Source organism: Phocoena sinus, chromosome 5 (genome assembly GCF_008692025.1).
Source record: "Phocoena sinus isolate mPhoSin1 chromosome 5, mPhoSin1.pri, whole genome shotgun sequence".
NCBI lineage: Eukaryota > Metazoa > Chordata > Mammalia > Artiodactyla > Phocoenidae > Phocoena > Phocoena sinus.
The window spans coordinates 112,595,254-112,613,146 of record NC_045767.1 but is presented as its reverse complement, the minus strand read 5'-3'; the positions used below and the strand labels follow the sequence as shown (position 1 = coordinate 112,613,146).

At 40.5% G+C, this 17,893-nt stretch overlaps 1 protein-coding gene across 5 annotated transcripts in view; it reads left to right on the top strand.

Annotated features, from left to right (window-relative positions):
* The window catches only part of ARHGAP10 (Rho GTPase activating protein 10), a 331,140-nt gene that overhangs the window by 131,508 nt on the left and 181,739 nt on the right, over positions 1-17,893 (top strand). For all 5 annotated transcript variants that reach the window (XR_004350045.1, XM_032632923.1, XM_032632924.1 and 2 more), the window contains 3 exons: positions 5,524-5,653; positions 8,656-8,762; positions 11,352-11,446. Coding sequence is in view for 4 of the 5 variants with exons in the window: in XM_032632923.1 (XP_032488814.1) it covers positions 5,524-5,653; positions 8,656-8,762; positions 11,352-11,446 (332 nt within the window). In the remaining variant the exon portion in view is untranslated. The remainder of the gene's footprint in view (positions 1-5,523; positions 5,654-8,655; positions 8,763-11,351; positions 11,447-17,893) is intronic.

The window sequence follows — 17,893 nt, the reverse complement described above, 5'->3', positions numbered from 1 at the left end:
ACTACGTATTACAAAAATCCCAGCTGTGTGTTACTTTTTTTTTTTAATTGAAGTATAGTTGATTTACAATGTTGTTAGTTTCAAGTGTACAGCAAAGTGATTCAGTTATACATACATATGTATATATCTCTTCTTTTTCAGATTCTTTTCCATTATAGGTTATTGTAAGATTTTGAGTAGAGTTCCCTGTGCTACACAGTAGGTCCTTGTAGTTTATCTATTTTATATACAGTAGTGTATATATGTTAATCCCAAACTCCTAATTTATCCCTCCCCGCCCCTCTCCCCTTTGGTAACCATAAGTCCACCTTCTACATCTGTGAGTCTATTTCTACTTTGTAAATAAGTTCATTTGTATTATTTTTTTAGATTCCACGTATAGGCGATATCATGTGGTATTTGTCTTTCTCTGTTTGACTTCTGTGTGTTACTTTTTATGCTATGCGTATTTATGTATTGAAAGAAATATACCGAAATGTTGAAACCAAATCTTAGAGTGAACTATATGTGCACTATAATGGTAGAGATAATTTTGGTCAACTTTTAGGTATTTTACTATAGAAAAAATGACAAAAACCATTTTATAATCAGAAAAAAAGGTAAAAGTTATTTAAAAGTGAAAATAACCTATTTTCACCCAACTGGTTTCACCTTTTCTGTTGTAAAAATGGTTAGACCTTTTTTTTGAGAGAGATTCAGTCTTTTTCCATTTTCCATAATCTAGAGTAATTAATGGACAGCAAAAAAGAGCAAGATCGTTTTTAAAAAAATAGACTTTGCAGAAGAATGTAAATTACATGAAAATTAAAAGATATTAAAAAAACGAATTAAAAATTTTTGTGATGTCTATCCCCAAAGGAGACTAGAATAGAATTCTTCTCAGGAAGAAGTAGAATCCTAAGAAATTTTAGGGATTCCGAAAGAGTACCCAGAAGATACTAAGAATGGGGAAGAATAATTTAAAGATATGCACAGATATTTTTGTTACAGTTTTGTGAGCAAAGTAGAATACTAAAGTGATAAACTATGTTACCAGGAAAAAAAGAAAAAGATTGGAAGTGACTGTGTAAAAATATGAACATGATTGTTTCTGAGAGATGAGTTTCTGGTCACTTTTTAATCTTGTTTATACCTCCTCTTTTTGCCTCCAGGCAGGGCTGTTTGTGCTGTCCCCTCTCTCTGTTTTATAATGTTGTGAATTAGCTTTTATAACCCCCCAAAACAATTTTTTTTGAATGTACTTTCTCTTTCAGATAAAATTTTAGTTTGATATTGAAGATTCTCTTTTTTCCTTTGTTAGGGAATAATTGTCACTTTTCAGTGACTTAATTGCAATTAAAATAATAATGCCACTTACATTTATTTTGTTGCCATGTGCCAGGTGTTGCCTACGTGCTTTTCTTTGGATTGTACACATTTAGTCTTCAAAGGTGTCCTATGATGTAAATTTTTTTATTCCTTCTTCACAGATAAGGACAGTGAGGAAAAAGAACTTGCTGGCGTCATACTGCTTTAAGGCCAGGGCAGCACTGGAACTTGGGCAGGCTCATTCCAGGGCCCAAGGCAGTTGCTTTCAGATTCAGTGTTGGTGTAGAAATGGGTTCAACTCATGGTGTATCTGGGGTCAGTAAATAGAGGAGCTGGGGAACATCCTGACATGGCCATTTGGGTTCCCTGGACCTTAACAATTTCTGGGTAACATGGGAGTCCCTTTAATGGTAAGATCTCAGATTTAGGTACCGATGGTAAACCTCAGCTCGCGTCTACCTCTCAACAGTTCTAACCTGCGTTCCCCTCACTCTCATGGAAGGTGTCCTTCGGGTGTTTAGACTTGATCACCTGTTGACCTGGCATCCACTGCACTCCATTCCTTACTCTGTCACCTCCCCATTCATAGGGCACTTGAGGAGATGTTTGAGGATTGCAGTGAGGGGTGTGTGTTAGCACCCTACCCCTTCTTTTCTGTTTTATTATTTTGGGAGGTTACTAAAGCAGGCTGCAGGGGGCCCACCCCTGATGTTTTACAGCTGCTTCGTGAAACCCTCTTTATATATATATATATTTTTTTAATTAATTAATTTACTTTTGGGTGTGTTGGGTCTTCGTTTCTGTGCGAGGGCTTTCTCTAGTTGCAGCGAGCGGGGGCCACTCTTCATCGCTGTGCACGGGACTCTCACTGTCGCGGCCTTTCTTGTTGCGGAGCACGGGCTCCAGACGCGCAGGCTCAGTAGTTGTGGCCCACGGGCCTAGTTGCTCCGCGGCATGTGGGATCCTCCCAAACCAGGGCTCGAACCCGTGTCCCCTGCATTGGCAGGCAGATTCTCAACCACTGCGCCACCAGGGAAGCCCCTCTTTGTATTTTTAATTATTCTTTTGTTCCCTGAATGAGGTCATGGGGCCAGGATGGGAAAACTTAAATGAAAAATGGCAATCTGTACTTGGAATTAGCCTTTGCCATCTGCCTGTAAAGCTTTATTTCTGGGTAAAACTTAGTGTGAACAGTGCCTCATCTTCCCCCCTCTTTCTTTCCTCCTTAAATATGGGTGTGAACCTGTGCTAAGCCTGACCTGCCAGTTTTGTAAAGTACTCAGATGTGTCCGAATTCCAGCTTAGTCTCCACATTGAATTCTCCTCCCCCCAGTAGGTGATGTGATGAAATATTTAATTTATAAGACTTAAGACTCATTGGTTTGGAAATTTGTTTATTTATCAAAGCATGCAAGGAAAGGCAATACAGCAATGTTGTTTTATCAGCGTTGGAGAACGCTAGGCTATCTCGTAGGTTATTGTGAGGATTAAAGCACCGTAAACTGCTTTCAGTCGTGTCATTCACAGTGTAAACACTATCATGTGACCTATGGTAACACTTAAGGTCTATCATTATTATTATTTGATGGTATCTTCCTATTCAGCCAGAAATTAGAATTGGAAATTGCTAGGTTCCAGCCACTGTATTATTTGTGCTCAAATTTTGAGAAATGTAATTTTCACACTCATTTGTAATTTGCCTAAAATGATACATTAAAAAATTTAGCTGAACCTTCCTTTCCCTTCCCAGTGCAGAGTCACATCTGAGGAAGGAGGGCAGTGAGGGCAGGGTGTACCACGTGGAGGGGTCTGTGGCAGTGGGAGTGGGAGTGGGAAGGTGCAGAGGCAGCACGTACAGAGGAGGTACAGAGGCAGCATGTACAGAGGAGGTGGCTGGCATATTTGGGAGCTTGGTTACGTTGAGCAGATACGTTAATTGAGCAAAGAAGTAAATCTGTTGAGAATAATGGGAGCCAGGTTTTTTACTGTCTGAAAAGAAATGTGGGTGGGCTAGAAAGAAACCTGAAGTACTGGATTGGAATTAAGTGTAATGGTATGAACTCATGGATTTTAAGATAGATAGGTACAGAAGTTGTGATGTGTATATGTGCATATAAATGTGTATATATATAAATGTATTCACACACATATATATATACATACATGCATTTTCTCAATCTGTCTTCCAGGAAGACCTAGAAGCAATAGCACCCCCTTAGCTGTGAGCACACTGTCCCTAGATTTAGAAAACACTGGTTTCTAATACTACCAGAGTGAAATAAGTCAGAAAGAGAAAAACAACTGTCGTATATTAACGCATATATGTGGAATCTAGAAAAATGGTACAGATGAACCTATTTGCAGGGTAGGAATAGAAACACAGATGTAGAGAACAGGTGGGATGAATTGGGAGATTGGGATTGACATAAATACACTACCAGGTATAAAATAGATATCCAGTGGGCACCTGCTGTATAGTACAGGGAGCTCAGCTCGGTGCCCTATGATGACCTAGATGGGTGGGATGGGGTGGGGGAGGGAGGTCCAAGAGGGAGGGGATATGGGGATATATGTATATGTACAGCTGATGCACTTCGTTGTACAGCAGAAACTAACACACCATTGTAAAGCAATTATACTCCAGTGAAAAAAAAAATACTACCCTCCCCTGTAAGGAACAATGACTCCTTTGGAGAAATGGCTGATTCTAGGACTGGGACAGAGAAAGTATAAGGTAAACCTGGGATACCTTTTTGGACCAGAGGGTAAGGGGTTACTCAGAGAATTAAGGGGGTATGTCAAGAGAAACAGGAGCCAGCTAGAAGGGGCCTCTGCTGGTCAAATCTAGGACAATTTGAGCATTAACTTAAATAATGAGAATTTGGGATACAACTCATTAAGTTAAGTGTGTGTGCGTGTGCGTGCGTGTGCTCATGTGTGCACTAGCATCTATACATACATGACGTGCACATATGTGTGTATATGTGTGTGTATGTATGCATAAGTATTAGATACACAGAGATAGAAAGAAGTGAGGGTTGTGGCGAATCTCAGTAAACTGACAAAGCAGGTGAATAAAATTAGGGTATAATCAGTATTAAGATGGGGACAAGAAATCCCAGAGACATGAGAAACAGGAAGGCAGGAGAGGGAACAAGCCGTTAATAAATGAGTCCCACCCTCTTCGCAGCCCTGTACATTCTTATAGTACATAAACAAATTAAAAAAAAAAAAGCTCTCAGCTTGTGTTTGAAATAAGCCTCTGCAGTTAAGTTTCCCCTTTACAGTGTACATTTATCAGACTCTCCACCCCTCTAAAAAATGTACTATTCTATCATTTTTCTGCATTTAGAACTCTTGGTAACCCCTTTCATTGTAGGGAGGAGAGAGGAGGAATTTCAATAATGATTTTTCATCTTAGCTCTTCCACAGTTTCACATCAGCAGTTTTTCGGTATTAATACAATTATTTTTGAGTGTAGATGGAGGAAATGTCCAGAAACTTGGTGGTGCTGACTCGTCAGGTTTGCCTGGGTATTTTCGTCACTTCACCTTGCATGTCCATTTTCAGTCCAGCCAGTTGACAGAGATATTGACATCCCAAGTCTCCTGGGCTTCAGAAATGTGATTTGTCTTTTTAGATATCAAAGACATTATTTGTAAGTGAGATTCCCCCCTACTTCCTTCTTCTATGAAGAGACATCATTTTCAAGTGCAATTGCCATGACCTGGAAAAAATGACACTGATATTTATTAGTTTGCAAAGAAGAATTAAGTTTTTCAGATTCTGAATTCTTAGACATATTGCTGAGATAATAGTAATGAGTCAGATTGATTGTTGCAAAGGAAAGACTTCCCAGATAGATATTTTATGGCCTATTTTTTTTAAATGTAAGATTTAGTAATATTGTGAGACCTGCAGGCAGGAATTCTTATGTTGAATAATAGAATTATTCTTGGTGTTAGAAAGCTTCAAAAGTAAATAACCTCTAGTAACCTTGGTTTCTATAGCTCTGTTAACTACTTAACCACTAATTTCTTTTTCTTTGCACAGTGATCTCAACAAAGAGATACATGGGAAAGGATGGGTATATTTTGAGAAATTTGTACAAAAACACTACAGATTTAATTATAGTTATCCAGAGACTTAAAAACGTCCATGAAAAATCTCCTGTGGGAACTTAAAACTTGTATGTGTTTTTTAAATCCTTTTCAGACACGGAATCGTTTTGAAGGAACAAGGTCAGAAGTGGAAGAGCTTATGAACAAGATTAGACAGAATCCCAAGGACCACAAACGAGCGAGTCAGTTCACAGCGGAAGGCTACCTGTATGTACAGGAAAAAAGTAAGAGGCTCTCCAACAGTGATGAATAACTAATTAAAAATTAGTTTAAAACTCTCACTGTAACTTGATACTTTTGGAGTAATTATTCCTACCGCTTTCTTGCTCTCTCCTATCCTGGAAGGCATACGTTGGATTTTTTTGGGGGAAAACACATTCCTGCTCTAGGGAGGGGACAGTGAGATTAGGAACTCTGTGAGCACCCTGCTTTCCAGCCACACCCCCCGAATTCTGTGCCACACTTTGTTAAAACTTGCTTGCAAGGGAGCTGGGATTTGGTGACAGACTGAAAGCGATGTGGGATAGTACCTTTTTCCTCATTTCCTCTCATCCCCACCCATCTTTATCTCATTCATACACACAGACACACACACACACATTCATATACGTATGCACCCCTCTCCCCATAACTCTGTTCCTCCATGTTAAAGTCAAGAAGGACATATTTCTCTTCTTCTTTCACATTATTTCTTTGCACATTTATTTGAGATCGTTTTTTGTTCTTGTTGAAATTTTCAGGGCAATTGCATATGGCTACAAAAAAATACTCCTAGTTGACATGCTAACTTGTCTCACTGAATTTTCAGCATTGTTGCCGTCTTAGTTGTTATACAGTGTGTAGAGTATCCTTATTTTGAAATTAAGGCACCCCAAGACGATTTCAGACTTCTGACAGTTTGGTCTTATTTTAACGAAGCTCTTAAAAGTTTACCTCTTCAACTGTAGGGCTTGATTGCTAGTCAGTAGGGGGAGGAGTATGTGAAATGTTTCTGTATTTCCTGTTTCTCTCCCTTCCCGCCGGGCGCTTTAGAGTTTTTGTTTGTTAAGTGGCTGATTTATAGGATTTTCAAACTGAATAACTTCATAGCAGAGAGACTCATGGAACAGCCATGTGATACGGGTGTTCATGTTTATGCAGTCGCAGAATAGGGGTTCTTTTCCCATTTGCCCTTATTTAATGTGGGCATAGCCTTCACAGCTCATGATGAACAGTTACTGGCATGGCAGAACTCTAAATTTTTCTAATTTTTTAATCTTTCTTTTTTTTTTTTTTTCAACAAAACTGAGAGGTAATTTATTTTTACATATTTTGGTTGAACAGTAAAAGCATGCCGTTTCTAAAGGTGCCGTTAGGAACAATAGCACAACAGCTATTGAAGTGTGTATAGAGTGAATGTTTTATTTTTTAAAAATTGTATTGAAGTATAGTTGATTTACGGTGTTGTGTTAATTTCTGCTGTATAGCAAAGTGAGTCAGTTATACATATATATATATTCTTTTTCATATTCTTTTCCATTGTGGTTTATCACAGGATATTGAATATAATTGCCTGTGCTGTACTGTAGGACCTTGTTGTTTATCTGTCCTATATTTACTAGTTTGCATCTGTTAATCCCAAGCTCCCAATCCTTCCCTCCACCTTTAATTTTCTTTTTATCCTCTTAATCTCAGTTTGTTTATTTAATCTGAAAGAACTAAAAATACGGGGTGGAGACATGAGAAGGATAGAAATTTTGTATTATATGTCCAAAGCGAAAAATCACAGGAAATTTTGAGTTTTAGATTCATAACTGTTGCTTAACTTACTGGCTTTGAGAGAAATGGGGCTGAAATTGGACTGAAAAAACAAAAAAAACAATAGTGACAGAATTCTTCACTTGTTGGCAGTATGCCAGGCCCTGTGCTAAACTCTTTATCCAACTTGTTTCATTTAATCCATTAAAAACCCCTATGAAGTGGACAGTGCTGTTATCACCCCATTTACCAATGAGAACATGGAAACACTGAGGAGTAAACAGTGTTTCCTGGATCATACACCTCCTCAATGCTGGAATTGTCCTAGGCTGGAGTCCGTGTTGTACCCTCTCCTGCAGTATTTCCTGAAGCTTGGATGGTGTGAAAAACCATCACTAATCTCTATGCTCAGAGCTGGTTGAGTAGGGTTGGGTGGTGTCAGGAGGGGATGGCAGCTTAATCAGTGAAGGACCTTCCTTGATATTGGACCAAAGACTCTGAGGTTTGGCTTTGCCATTTCTCAGGCATTTGGTCTAAGCCTAAGACTTTTTAGATTAAAAAGACAGTAGGACTTCCCTGGCGGTCCAGTGGTTAAGACTCTGTGCTTCCAATGCGAGGGACAACGGGTTCGATCTCTGGTCGGGGAACTAAGATCCCACATGCTGCAAAAAAGCTTAGCTTTACCATTGTTAGTAAGGGCAGCTACTTACAAGGTGCTTTAGTGGATTTAAAGCACTAGATGGATTTATAGACTAAATGCTTTTCCGCACTGTGACTCTACAGTTCTGTCATTTTTTAGAGGCCAGAATTGAATCCAAAACCATCACATATATTCAGTGGAATTCTTGAAACCCTCATGAGCTCTTCATATGTAGACACAAACAAGAAGCATAGTTTACAATTAAGAGATTTTCAGGTATGAGATAACAGTCTAGCAAATTATTTGAAAAGTATGTCTTTAAATTACTCCCGTGTTGCTGAAAACTCTTAGGACAGTCTGTACGAGCCTTCTTATTTCTCCTTGTTTTTCCCTTGTATGAGACTAGCTGTGTTGCTGATTTGTTTCCTTGAGCTGTGTTAGTTGCTGCTTCTTGGGTTTTTCCTCTTCACGATTGTGTTTGGAACTCTGCATATCTCCTTCTTTACGAGGAAAAAATGTCCTCATAAAGGAAAAATAAAGTCCTATTTCTTTTCTTTTTCTTTCTTTTTTAATTTATTTTTTATTTTATTTCTTAAATTTTTATTGGAGTAGAGTTGCCTTACAATGTTGTGGTAGTTTCAGGTTACTTTTTATTTTATATTGGAGCAGAGTTGATTAACAATGTTGTGTTAGTTTCAGATGTACAGCAAAGTGATTCAGTTATGCATATACATGTATCTATTCTTTCTCAAATTCTTTTCCCATTTAGGTTATTACAGAATATTGAATAGAGTTCCCTGTGCAATACAGTAGGTTCTTGTTGATTTAAAGTTATGTTTCTTGTTGAAGGGCCTCCTCCGTTTGGTTCCAGCTGGGTCAAACACTACTGCATGTATCGGAAAGCGGCCAAGAAGTTCAACATCATTCCGTTCGAGCACAGATCTGGGGGGAAACTAGTAAGTCTTTGCTCTTATTTATTTATTTAAAAAAATATTTATTTATTTATTATTTTTGGCTGCAACAGGTCTTAGTTGCAGCACGCAGGATCTTCACTTGTGGCATGTGGGCTTCTTAGTGTGGCATGCATGTGAGATCTAGTTCCCTGACCAGGGATCGAACCTGGGCCCCCTGTATTGGGAGCGCAGAGTCTTACCCACTGGACCACCAAGGAAGTCCCAAGGCTTTGCTTTTATACTTCATATTCTCTGTGAGGTGGTCTTTGAGGGTATCTTTATCTTTTTTTTTTTTTTTTTTTTTGCGGTATGCGGGCCTCTCACTGTTGTGACCTCTCCCGCTGCGGAGCACAGGCTCCGGACGCGCAGGCTCAGCAGCCATGGCTCATGGGCCCAGCCGCTCCGCGGCATGTGGGATCTTCCCGGACCGGGGCACGAAACTGTGTCCCCTGCATTGGCAGGCGGACTCCCAACCACTGTGCCACCAGGGAAGCCCAAGGGTATCTTTTTAATGTTTTTATTCACTCATGATAAATACTTTCATTTTGTTTTTAGAATGAAAATTTTTTTTTTTTTTAATAAAATAGGCCAGAAAATAATTCCTGTGTTTTCTGAATTGTTGGCATGGGTTTTTATGGTCAGATTTTTTTTTTTTTTTTAAGGAGAAGAGTAGAATCATTTTGTGTCCCTGTTACTGGAAGATCCAGTTAACACCTACAACAGACTTTCATGACTCAGTGGTTTGTCTGCTCAGGATTTACCCGGGAGACCTGATGGGCACACATAGATTCATACAAATGAAAAGATTATATAGAGTAGATGATCTGTAACGAAGTTTACTGTTTTTTACTTAAACTTTAATGTTCTCACTTAGACACTCCCCATTTAGCTTACTCCTCCCACAAAAGTGAAAAGCAAAGGAGCTCACGATAGCTGGAAAGGGCGAGAAGCCCTTAGGAGCTGGCTGGGTAGGAAAGGTGATCTTTGTTTTAAAACGGAAACTGCAGCTCATGGCAACAATAGCAGTCAAAACAAAGCTCCTCCCACTAGTGTTGCACGTATCTGGTAATGCATTTTAAGGTTAATTCATTGCTTGCTGGGTGGATGGGCATAATTTTTCTTATGTGAATACAGAATTAACCCAAGTTCACTTGTATTTACACATACTTTGCATCTTCCTGAAAAATATTTAAAGCCGCTTATAATACAAACGCATTTTTGTGTTATTGAAATAGACATGGAAAATCAAGTCCATGGCAAAGAGGAGGAAGTGAGGTTGTCACCCTTGGAGGGTGATGGGTTAAAACTGAGCGTGAGAGTTTTTGTCGTCGTTGTTTTGTGGTGGTAGTGTTGTTTTAAAGATCGCGGTAATTTATGTTTGTCAAATGTAATGTGTCAGACGCATAGAAAGCAAAATTTGTTGTTAAGTGAAGCATCAAATATAATAAAAGAGCAAATTCCATGAATGAACAGCAGCAGTGCACAATTCATTCACCAAATGCCCGCGATTATTTCACATTTCAGAGGGCCACTGATATAATCAAAAGTTGTAGTAAAAGGATAAATACGGGTTAACTTCAGCATCTCTATACGTTTCAGTTATAAACTGAGCGTGAGGTTGGAGTGTGAGTTTCCTGTCAAGTCCCAAGACATGTCTGCTTAGTGGTGCTTTCCGTTTTAGCTACCAAATAATAAAAAATCTATTTAGAAACATGACTGATATTTTGAATAATTTTATATTCAAATGCTTGTTTAATATTAGAGCTCCCCATGTTCCAGAAGATATTAAAATAGTCTAGAAGTGTTTACTCAGACTCCTTACAGTTTCTCACTGGGAACCTGCTTCTGCATTGCTTCTGTTTCCTGTTTTCTACCTCTTTTTAATGCTCTTAAAGAGCATGATGGGGATGGTTTAGGGAGGTAAATGGTACCATATTTAAACAAAAACTCAGGAAAGATAAATTCAGGGTGATTCAATTTAAGAAACAGCAAAACCATATAGTTGGAGTGGTTCCAGCTTTAGATGCTCACAATGGCTGATCCAGGGTCCTTAGTGTACTTTTAGGTAGATTCCTGTGGAACTGAAGTTTTTATAGGTCAGACATGGTTACATGTGGACTGTTTTATATGGTATAACGTAATGTGACATGCAAACACATTATCCTTCTTTTAACGAGGGGACAATAAGAGAATAACAAATATAGGCATGTGGAAACTGTATTGTTAACCCACCTCTTAAAATTAGCACTGCTAAGGTCCGGTTTAATTTTATTGTAATCAAAGCAGGGTCTTGAAAACCTTAAGAAAAGGACAGTGACGAAAAAGAATTTGAAAAAGAATAGATACATGTATATGGATAACTGAATCACTTTGCTGTACATCTGAAACTAACACAAGGTTGTTAATATACTTCAAGATAAAATAAAAAGTTAAAAAAATGGCTACGACTCTAAATAAACTGGTTTGAAAGAGAGTAAGATAGAGGAACCTAAAATCTGAACCTTGCCTCCTCCCCCCATCAAATATAGGGTGCTTAATTCTGTATATGTTTATACTGTAGTTTTTGAGAATGTTTAAAATGATTCTTTGCAGGGGGATGGAGAGGTGTTCTTTCTGAAAGAATGTATCAGAAGACATACTGACTCCATCGACAGAAGGTTTTGTTTTGATGTAGAAGCTGCTGACCGGTAAGTTATTGGCATTATTGGACTTTATGAAAAGAGTCATTTAAAAAAATGATTTTAAAAAAATAGAAGTTAATTGCAACTGAGGTGTCTGTGGCCTGGGAGAGTGGTATCTTGTTATCTTTCCAGACTGTGTATTCACTGTGGGCTGTTTCGTCTTGGTCACTATGTTTAGCTGTGCAGTGATAGCTTAGCCTTGGCTGAAGTTTGGCATCATTTTAACTAGTGTTGTCACTTAAAAAATGACCTTGGAGCATTTCATTGTTGATCTAAGCCTTCCATGTATATACTCTGTATGTGGTGGAGGGTCATAGGCAAACTCTGTTTATTCAAAGACTAGTTCTCATTTTTTCTTGTGGTATGACTTTTAGTTATTTAGTTAGAAAAGAATCTTTGCTGGAGAGAAGGAAGTAAAAAAAAGAAAAAGAAAAACGAAGCTTGTTTGTCAATATTACTACTTGTCTGGCATTATTTCTGTGTCCTGAAGCACTAAGGAAAATCACGGTACTCGTAGAATACTTCCTTTTTTAATGGCTGACACTGTGGAGGTTCCTTGCCAGCCCTGGTTTTGGTAACAATGGTCTTTAGATAACACTGTTTCATACTTGTATAATAAAAGTTTGCAATATGAGATTTTTTAAACACAAGTTCATTTTAGGTCAGGACCCAGGAATACAAAAATAATTAATTCTTCTCTTCCCTCAGATGATATAACTGAGTCTATGGTGTTAGTGCAGAGGGGGAAGATCTGTGCTTTACTTTCCAAAAAATGAATTGAAGACCAGGTACATAAAAATGTGCTCTTATGCACCGTGATAAATATGGCCCTACAAAGAAAAGGACAGAAGGTTTAATATGCATTTTGCCAAGACTGGAAAAAAATGAAAGGGAACGTCATTGTGAAAGAGGTTAGATTTCAAGCCAGTTAGGACTGGTTCAAAAACTTTAAGAAGAGATTCGGGCTGTGTAATACAACTTGAGCATAAATATGTGTGCATACACCCATTGTAAGCATTTACTGAGTTTTCTCTAAGTGCCAGTGTTCTGAATTCTTCTGTGCTTTATCTCTGTTCATCCTCAGCCCAGCTCTATCAGGTAGACATTATCCTCCTCATTTTATGGTGAGAGACTGGGGCCTAGAGAGCTTAAGTGATTCTCCTAAGGTCACGTAGCTAGTAAGTGGAAGAGCTGAGATTTGAACTCTTACATCTGCCTCTAGACCCTAAGCTCTTAACCACTGTGCTGCAGGCATCAGAGTATAACCATGTAAGTGTGTTGTTTCCTAAATAATTGACAGAGGCGAGTCAGCAATGCTGTCTACTAGAAAATGTGTTCAGTGAGATTCATCTGCTTTGTCTCGGAAGGATAATTCTAGTACTTCCATATAGTAACGCAATTCGTATTATTTTTGTCCAGCCCTATATTTTCTCTGAGACCTTGATCATGCCAAGTGCTCTTCTGCAATCGGGATCTTTATTACGATTATAACTACTTTCCATCCCTCGTAAAGGTTGATGAGGGGTTACTATGGAGTTATTTCCCTCATGATATCATCTTGTAAGGAGACTCTCAGAACTGGGGGAGACCTTAGAGATGATCTAGTCTAGTGGTTTTCAAACTACTTTATAGGGATGCCTTCTTTTCAAATAAAACCTTTACATTTATGCATATGTGAAATAGAAAAAAAAAAAAAAAGAGAGTTCCCTTATTAAAGTGGGGTAGGGGGCCTGGATCCTTACCCTCTCAGCTTCATTCTTGCAGAAATCTCTAATTTATTTCCATTGACGCTCAGAGCTGCTCTCTGGGAACTGGGTGTAGAGGGACCACTAATCTAGTCTAAGTGATTCAAGGAAGGCATACAGAGGGTCTGACGTCTAAATTGATAACTGAAGGCTTATTTGGAGTCAGCTGGGATTGAGACACATTCCAGGCAGAGTGATGTATAATATATGTAAAGTCCTGGAGACAAGAGAGAGCGTGGTCCGCTTGAGGTTCCCCCCCCCGCCCCGGGGGACACCCAGCGTCACTGGAGCAGAGAGCCAGGGAGTATGGGACAGGGGGCAAAGGCCTGACCTTGAGATATTTGAGCTTAACCTATTAAATGGTTTTAAGCAGGGCACTGAGTGATAGAGTTATATTTTTCAAAACTCACTCTGGCAGAGTAGAGAAAGTTTAGAAACGGCAGGAGTGGTTGGAAGGGTTATGGATTGGTGTGGTGGAGCCGGAATGGAGCCCAGCGCATCTGTTTGAGGGAGACTTTTAGAGACAAATTTAGAGAGAAGTTGGATGTTAGAGTATAGAGTGAAGGAGGGGAAGGAAAACACAGGAGGCTGAGGGTGGAGGAAGATGATGAATTCAGTTGTGGTCCTGTTGAGTTAGGTTGCGGTGAGCTGTTCAGTAATACACCCAGCAGGAAATTGAGTACAGCACTTGGCAGCTTCAGTGGCATTGGACTTGGTGTTTACCGTCTACCTCCTGCAGCTCTCCCGTCCTTTGACTGTCTCCACAGTGAAACAGGCAGGTCCTCCCCCAATTTGGGCACCTTTCCATTTTCAGCCATTGCTCCTCAAGTGTTATTTCCCATTGTTGTCTTGTTTGTGTTTCGCTGTCCATTCATGTGGTTTCACCCTCAGAGTGTCTCTCTACAATCTGTATCTTTCTTACCTTTTTCCGTGTTTGGAACTACTCTTATTTATTTATTTATTTTGCGGTACGCGGCCCTCTCACTGTTGTGGCCTCTCCCGTTGCGGGGCACAGGCTCCGGACACGCAGGCTCAGCGGCCATGACTCATGGGCCCAGCCACTCCGCGGCATGTGGGATCCTCCTGGACTGGGGCACGAACTCGTGTCCCCTGCATCGGCAGGCGGACTCTCAACCACTGCGCCACCCTGGAAGGGAAGCCCTGGACCTACTTTTAGAATCTTCCTTACATGGTGTGTCTCCAGTTCTCTTCCTTTTATGCTTTTCTTAGTCATTTCAGTATCATTTCAGATGATTCATGTAGGACTTTGCATCTTTCTCCTTCAGCTCCTCTCCTTCAGTCACCTGTTCTTCACCTTCCCTCAGCCATTCCCTCTGTGCTCTCTCCTTAGATAGTGTCCTTACGAGGACAGGCACCCCCTCTGTCATCTCAGGTGCAAGGCTTTCTCCTTCTGACACCACCTTCTACTCTTCACTGCTTACTCTTTTCTAGTAAGTATCCTTCGCTTACAATCAACTGATCCTACTGTTCTCAGCCCCTCACACCCTCACTTCTTTCCTTGCCAAGTGTGAATTTCAGTCATTCATTAAAGTCACTCTTTTCAGTACACTCAACTCCATTGCCCTTCCCTCCCTTTACTGTACTTGTCTGCACAGCTCCAACTTAAGATTCACCTCTGCCTTCTCTCTTTCTAGAGAAATGTATTCTACCATGTTCACTGGGATCACTTCCGATTCCTGACCGCTGGCTTCAAATCCCATTAATCCCAACCACAAATCATGTTCCACTGTCTTAGTTCCTTCATTCTCCTAGTTGATGGATATTTCATAGTTTCCTCCTTCTCTAAGCCTCTGGCACTGCCTCCCGGTCCTGATGAAACAGAGGTAATTTGAAGAGCTCATCCACTGCCATGGATACCTGCGCCATCAGCGGTACCCACCCTGCTGTCCCCATCACCGTGGGAACTGTGTTCCTGACTGAGGCCAGCCTCTCTGTCTAGCTGTTTCCATTCTCTCTTCACCTCCCCTCTCTCCTGGTTTAGGATGTCACTCAAGCACTTCTTCCTTTCTTTCTTTTTGACACCAGCTTTGCCCTTTCTACTAGATGAATCCCATCAGTGTACAAAACTGATTCTTAATTTCATCCATCTTTTAAAAACACCGCCACCACCATCACCAGTGCAAAAACCCCGCCTTGACCAGTCTTCTCTTTTGTCTGCTGCCCATTTCTCTTCTCCCATAAACAGTAGAAATTCTTCTTCTTTTTTATTTGTTTTTTCTCACAGCGTTGGATCTCCGTTGCTGTGCGTGGGCTTTCTCTAGTTGCAGCGAGCGGGGGCTACTCTTCATTGTGGTGTGCAGGCTTCTCATTGCGGTGGCTTCTCTTGCTGTGGCTCATGGGCTCTAGAGCGCAGGCTCAGTAGTTGTGGTGCATGGGCTTAATGGCTCCGCGGCATGTGGGATCTTCCTGGACCAGTGATCGAACCCGTGTCCCCTGCATTGGCAGGTAGATTCTTAACCACTGTGCCACCAGGGAAGTCCCAGAAATTCTTCAAAAAGCTCTTATATTCAGGTCTCCCATTTCCTTCCTCTTGTGCTCCTTTGCGTCCTCTTCAATCAGGCCCTTGCCTCCACCTCTCCACTGGGTTTTTCTGTTGTTGCTGTTAAGGCCATCATGTTCTTGTTGTGCTACAGCCAGTGGGCAGTTCTCAGTCCTCTTGTTCTTTCCTGGCAGTAGCATCGGATGTGGCCAGTCACCCTCTCCTCTGTGATACACTTGCTTCACGTGGCTCAAGAATGTCACACCTGCCTGCTTTTTCTCCCACCCCAATGGCTTTTCATCTTTTTTGGACTCCTTTGCCAGTTCCTCGTTTCCCAGACCTCTTGATGTTGGAATTCTCTGGAGCTCAGTCGTCAGATCTCCTCTCTGCAGCCATAACGATCTCGTCCAGCCTCAGGACTTTCCATGCTATCCATGCGTTGGTAACTCCCCAGATTTAGCATCTGTACCTGAATCTCTTCCGTGAACTCCAGGTTTTTATATCCAGCTGCCGACTCAGTTGCTTCTGGGATGTGTGATAGGCATTTCGAATAGTGCAGAGGTTGGAGAGACTGAATGGTTTTTGTAAAATTTCTAAGAATTCTTGGGGGAAAGAAGATATACTCTCTTTATGGACCCAACATTTTATATGGGTATATTAATTCAATCTTATCATATAAATACCACCATGTAAATCTTTTAAAAAGAGTAATACATGCTCATTGTAAGTCTTGTTCTAAAGCTCTTTGGTTAACTTGGAAAATATCTTTATGTGTGTATCTCCTTGAGCCTTTGGGCTCATGTGACTGTAATTAAGTTGAATTACAGACTTCTGTTGTCTTTGCTTTATTTCCTGATTTCTGAACAGGGGAACATCTATTCAGGTTTGATGTTACCATCAGCCCCCCAGGTTTGATGTTTCTGGGGGCTCTTAGTTCCCTGCCACCCCCCACTGTCAGTGTGTTGCTGTTGGTCTCCCACTTTTGGAGCAAATTCTGGAGAGAAGGGGAGTATACTCTCTCAGAGGTCTCCACCCTGATTCTGGGGTTTTGAAGGCATTTATTCAGTGAAAAGTTGAATGAGATAGGCTCTTCTTTTGTCTATTTCCCCCATTCCTGGCCAAGCCGACTATTGGGGATTATAAGCAACTTGTTCCTTGTTTATTAGGTATGAATTCCGTGAGGGTAGGAGCCTCATGTTAGTTCCTACAATGCTTTATATGTGGTGGGCATTCACCAAATTTGTACTGGATTAAATGAAATTGAATTGTTGCCTAGCAGTGACAGGACTGGGAATAGATTCAATCAGGCGATGGTTAGCGAACTGTCCTTTTCTTCCACACACACTGCAGCACTGTGAGCTCCAGTATTTGTATTCTGCTGAAAGAAAATAAACTTAACGCATTTTGGAGCATGTGGGTATTGCAGATGGGTTTCTGATGGGGTTTGTACAGAATCCCTATTGCAGACCTTCATATATAGCAGTTTCACCATTGATTGCATATGTTCCACGTAAAGTTTTTTGTCTTCTTTCCTGGTATCAGTCTTTGCTATTTTTTATTCCTCGTGTTGGAAAAGCAGTCAGGTAACATTGTGACAATAAGCAATACTTCCATAAACTGCGGAATGGAGCCTGGCCTTGCGTTTGATCTGTGTACATGTAAATCAAAAGCTTTCACTTAATGGTTACATAAATTCAGATCAGGTTTGATTGCATGTAACAGAAAAACTCAAAATAAGATGACTTAAACAGTGTAGAAGTTTAATTTCTTCTCTTTGTTAGGAAGTCTACAGGGGATCCGGTCCTCGTTGGTGTCAGACACTGCCCACTCTTGTGCACGGTTTACCTTCCTGGTCACCTTAGGTCCAAGATGCCGGCTCGCATTTATTATGTAGCATTGTCTGTTGTGGTAGGAATGCTTTCCAGAGGAAGTGCACACTCCTTTTGCTCGTATACCATTGGCCTGAGTGGAGTTGTATGGTTATACCTAGCTGCAAGGAAGCTGGGAAGTGCTGAGGCAAGGAAATGTCTGGAAACAGAAGAGAGCAATCCGTGTGCTGTTCTGATACTTGGGAAATCTCTTAGGAAGAATGAAGGGGAGAAGAGCTGGGTGGGTCGATTTCCAACTAGCCGTTACTGCTTTGATTCTCAATGGTTAGGAGGATGTGTGGTTCATTTTCCTTCCCTCAGTTCACTGAAAGGTTACTTT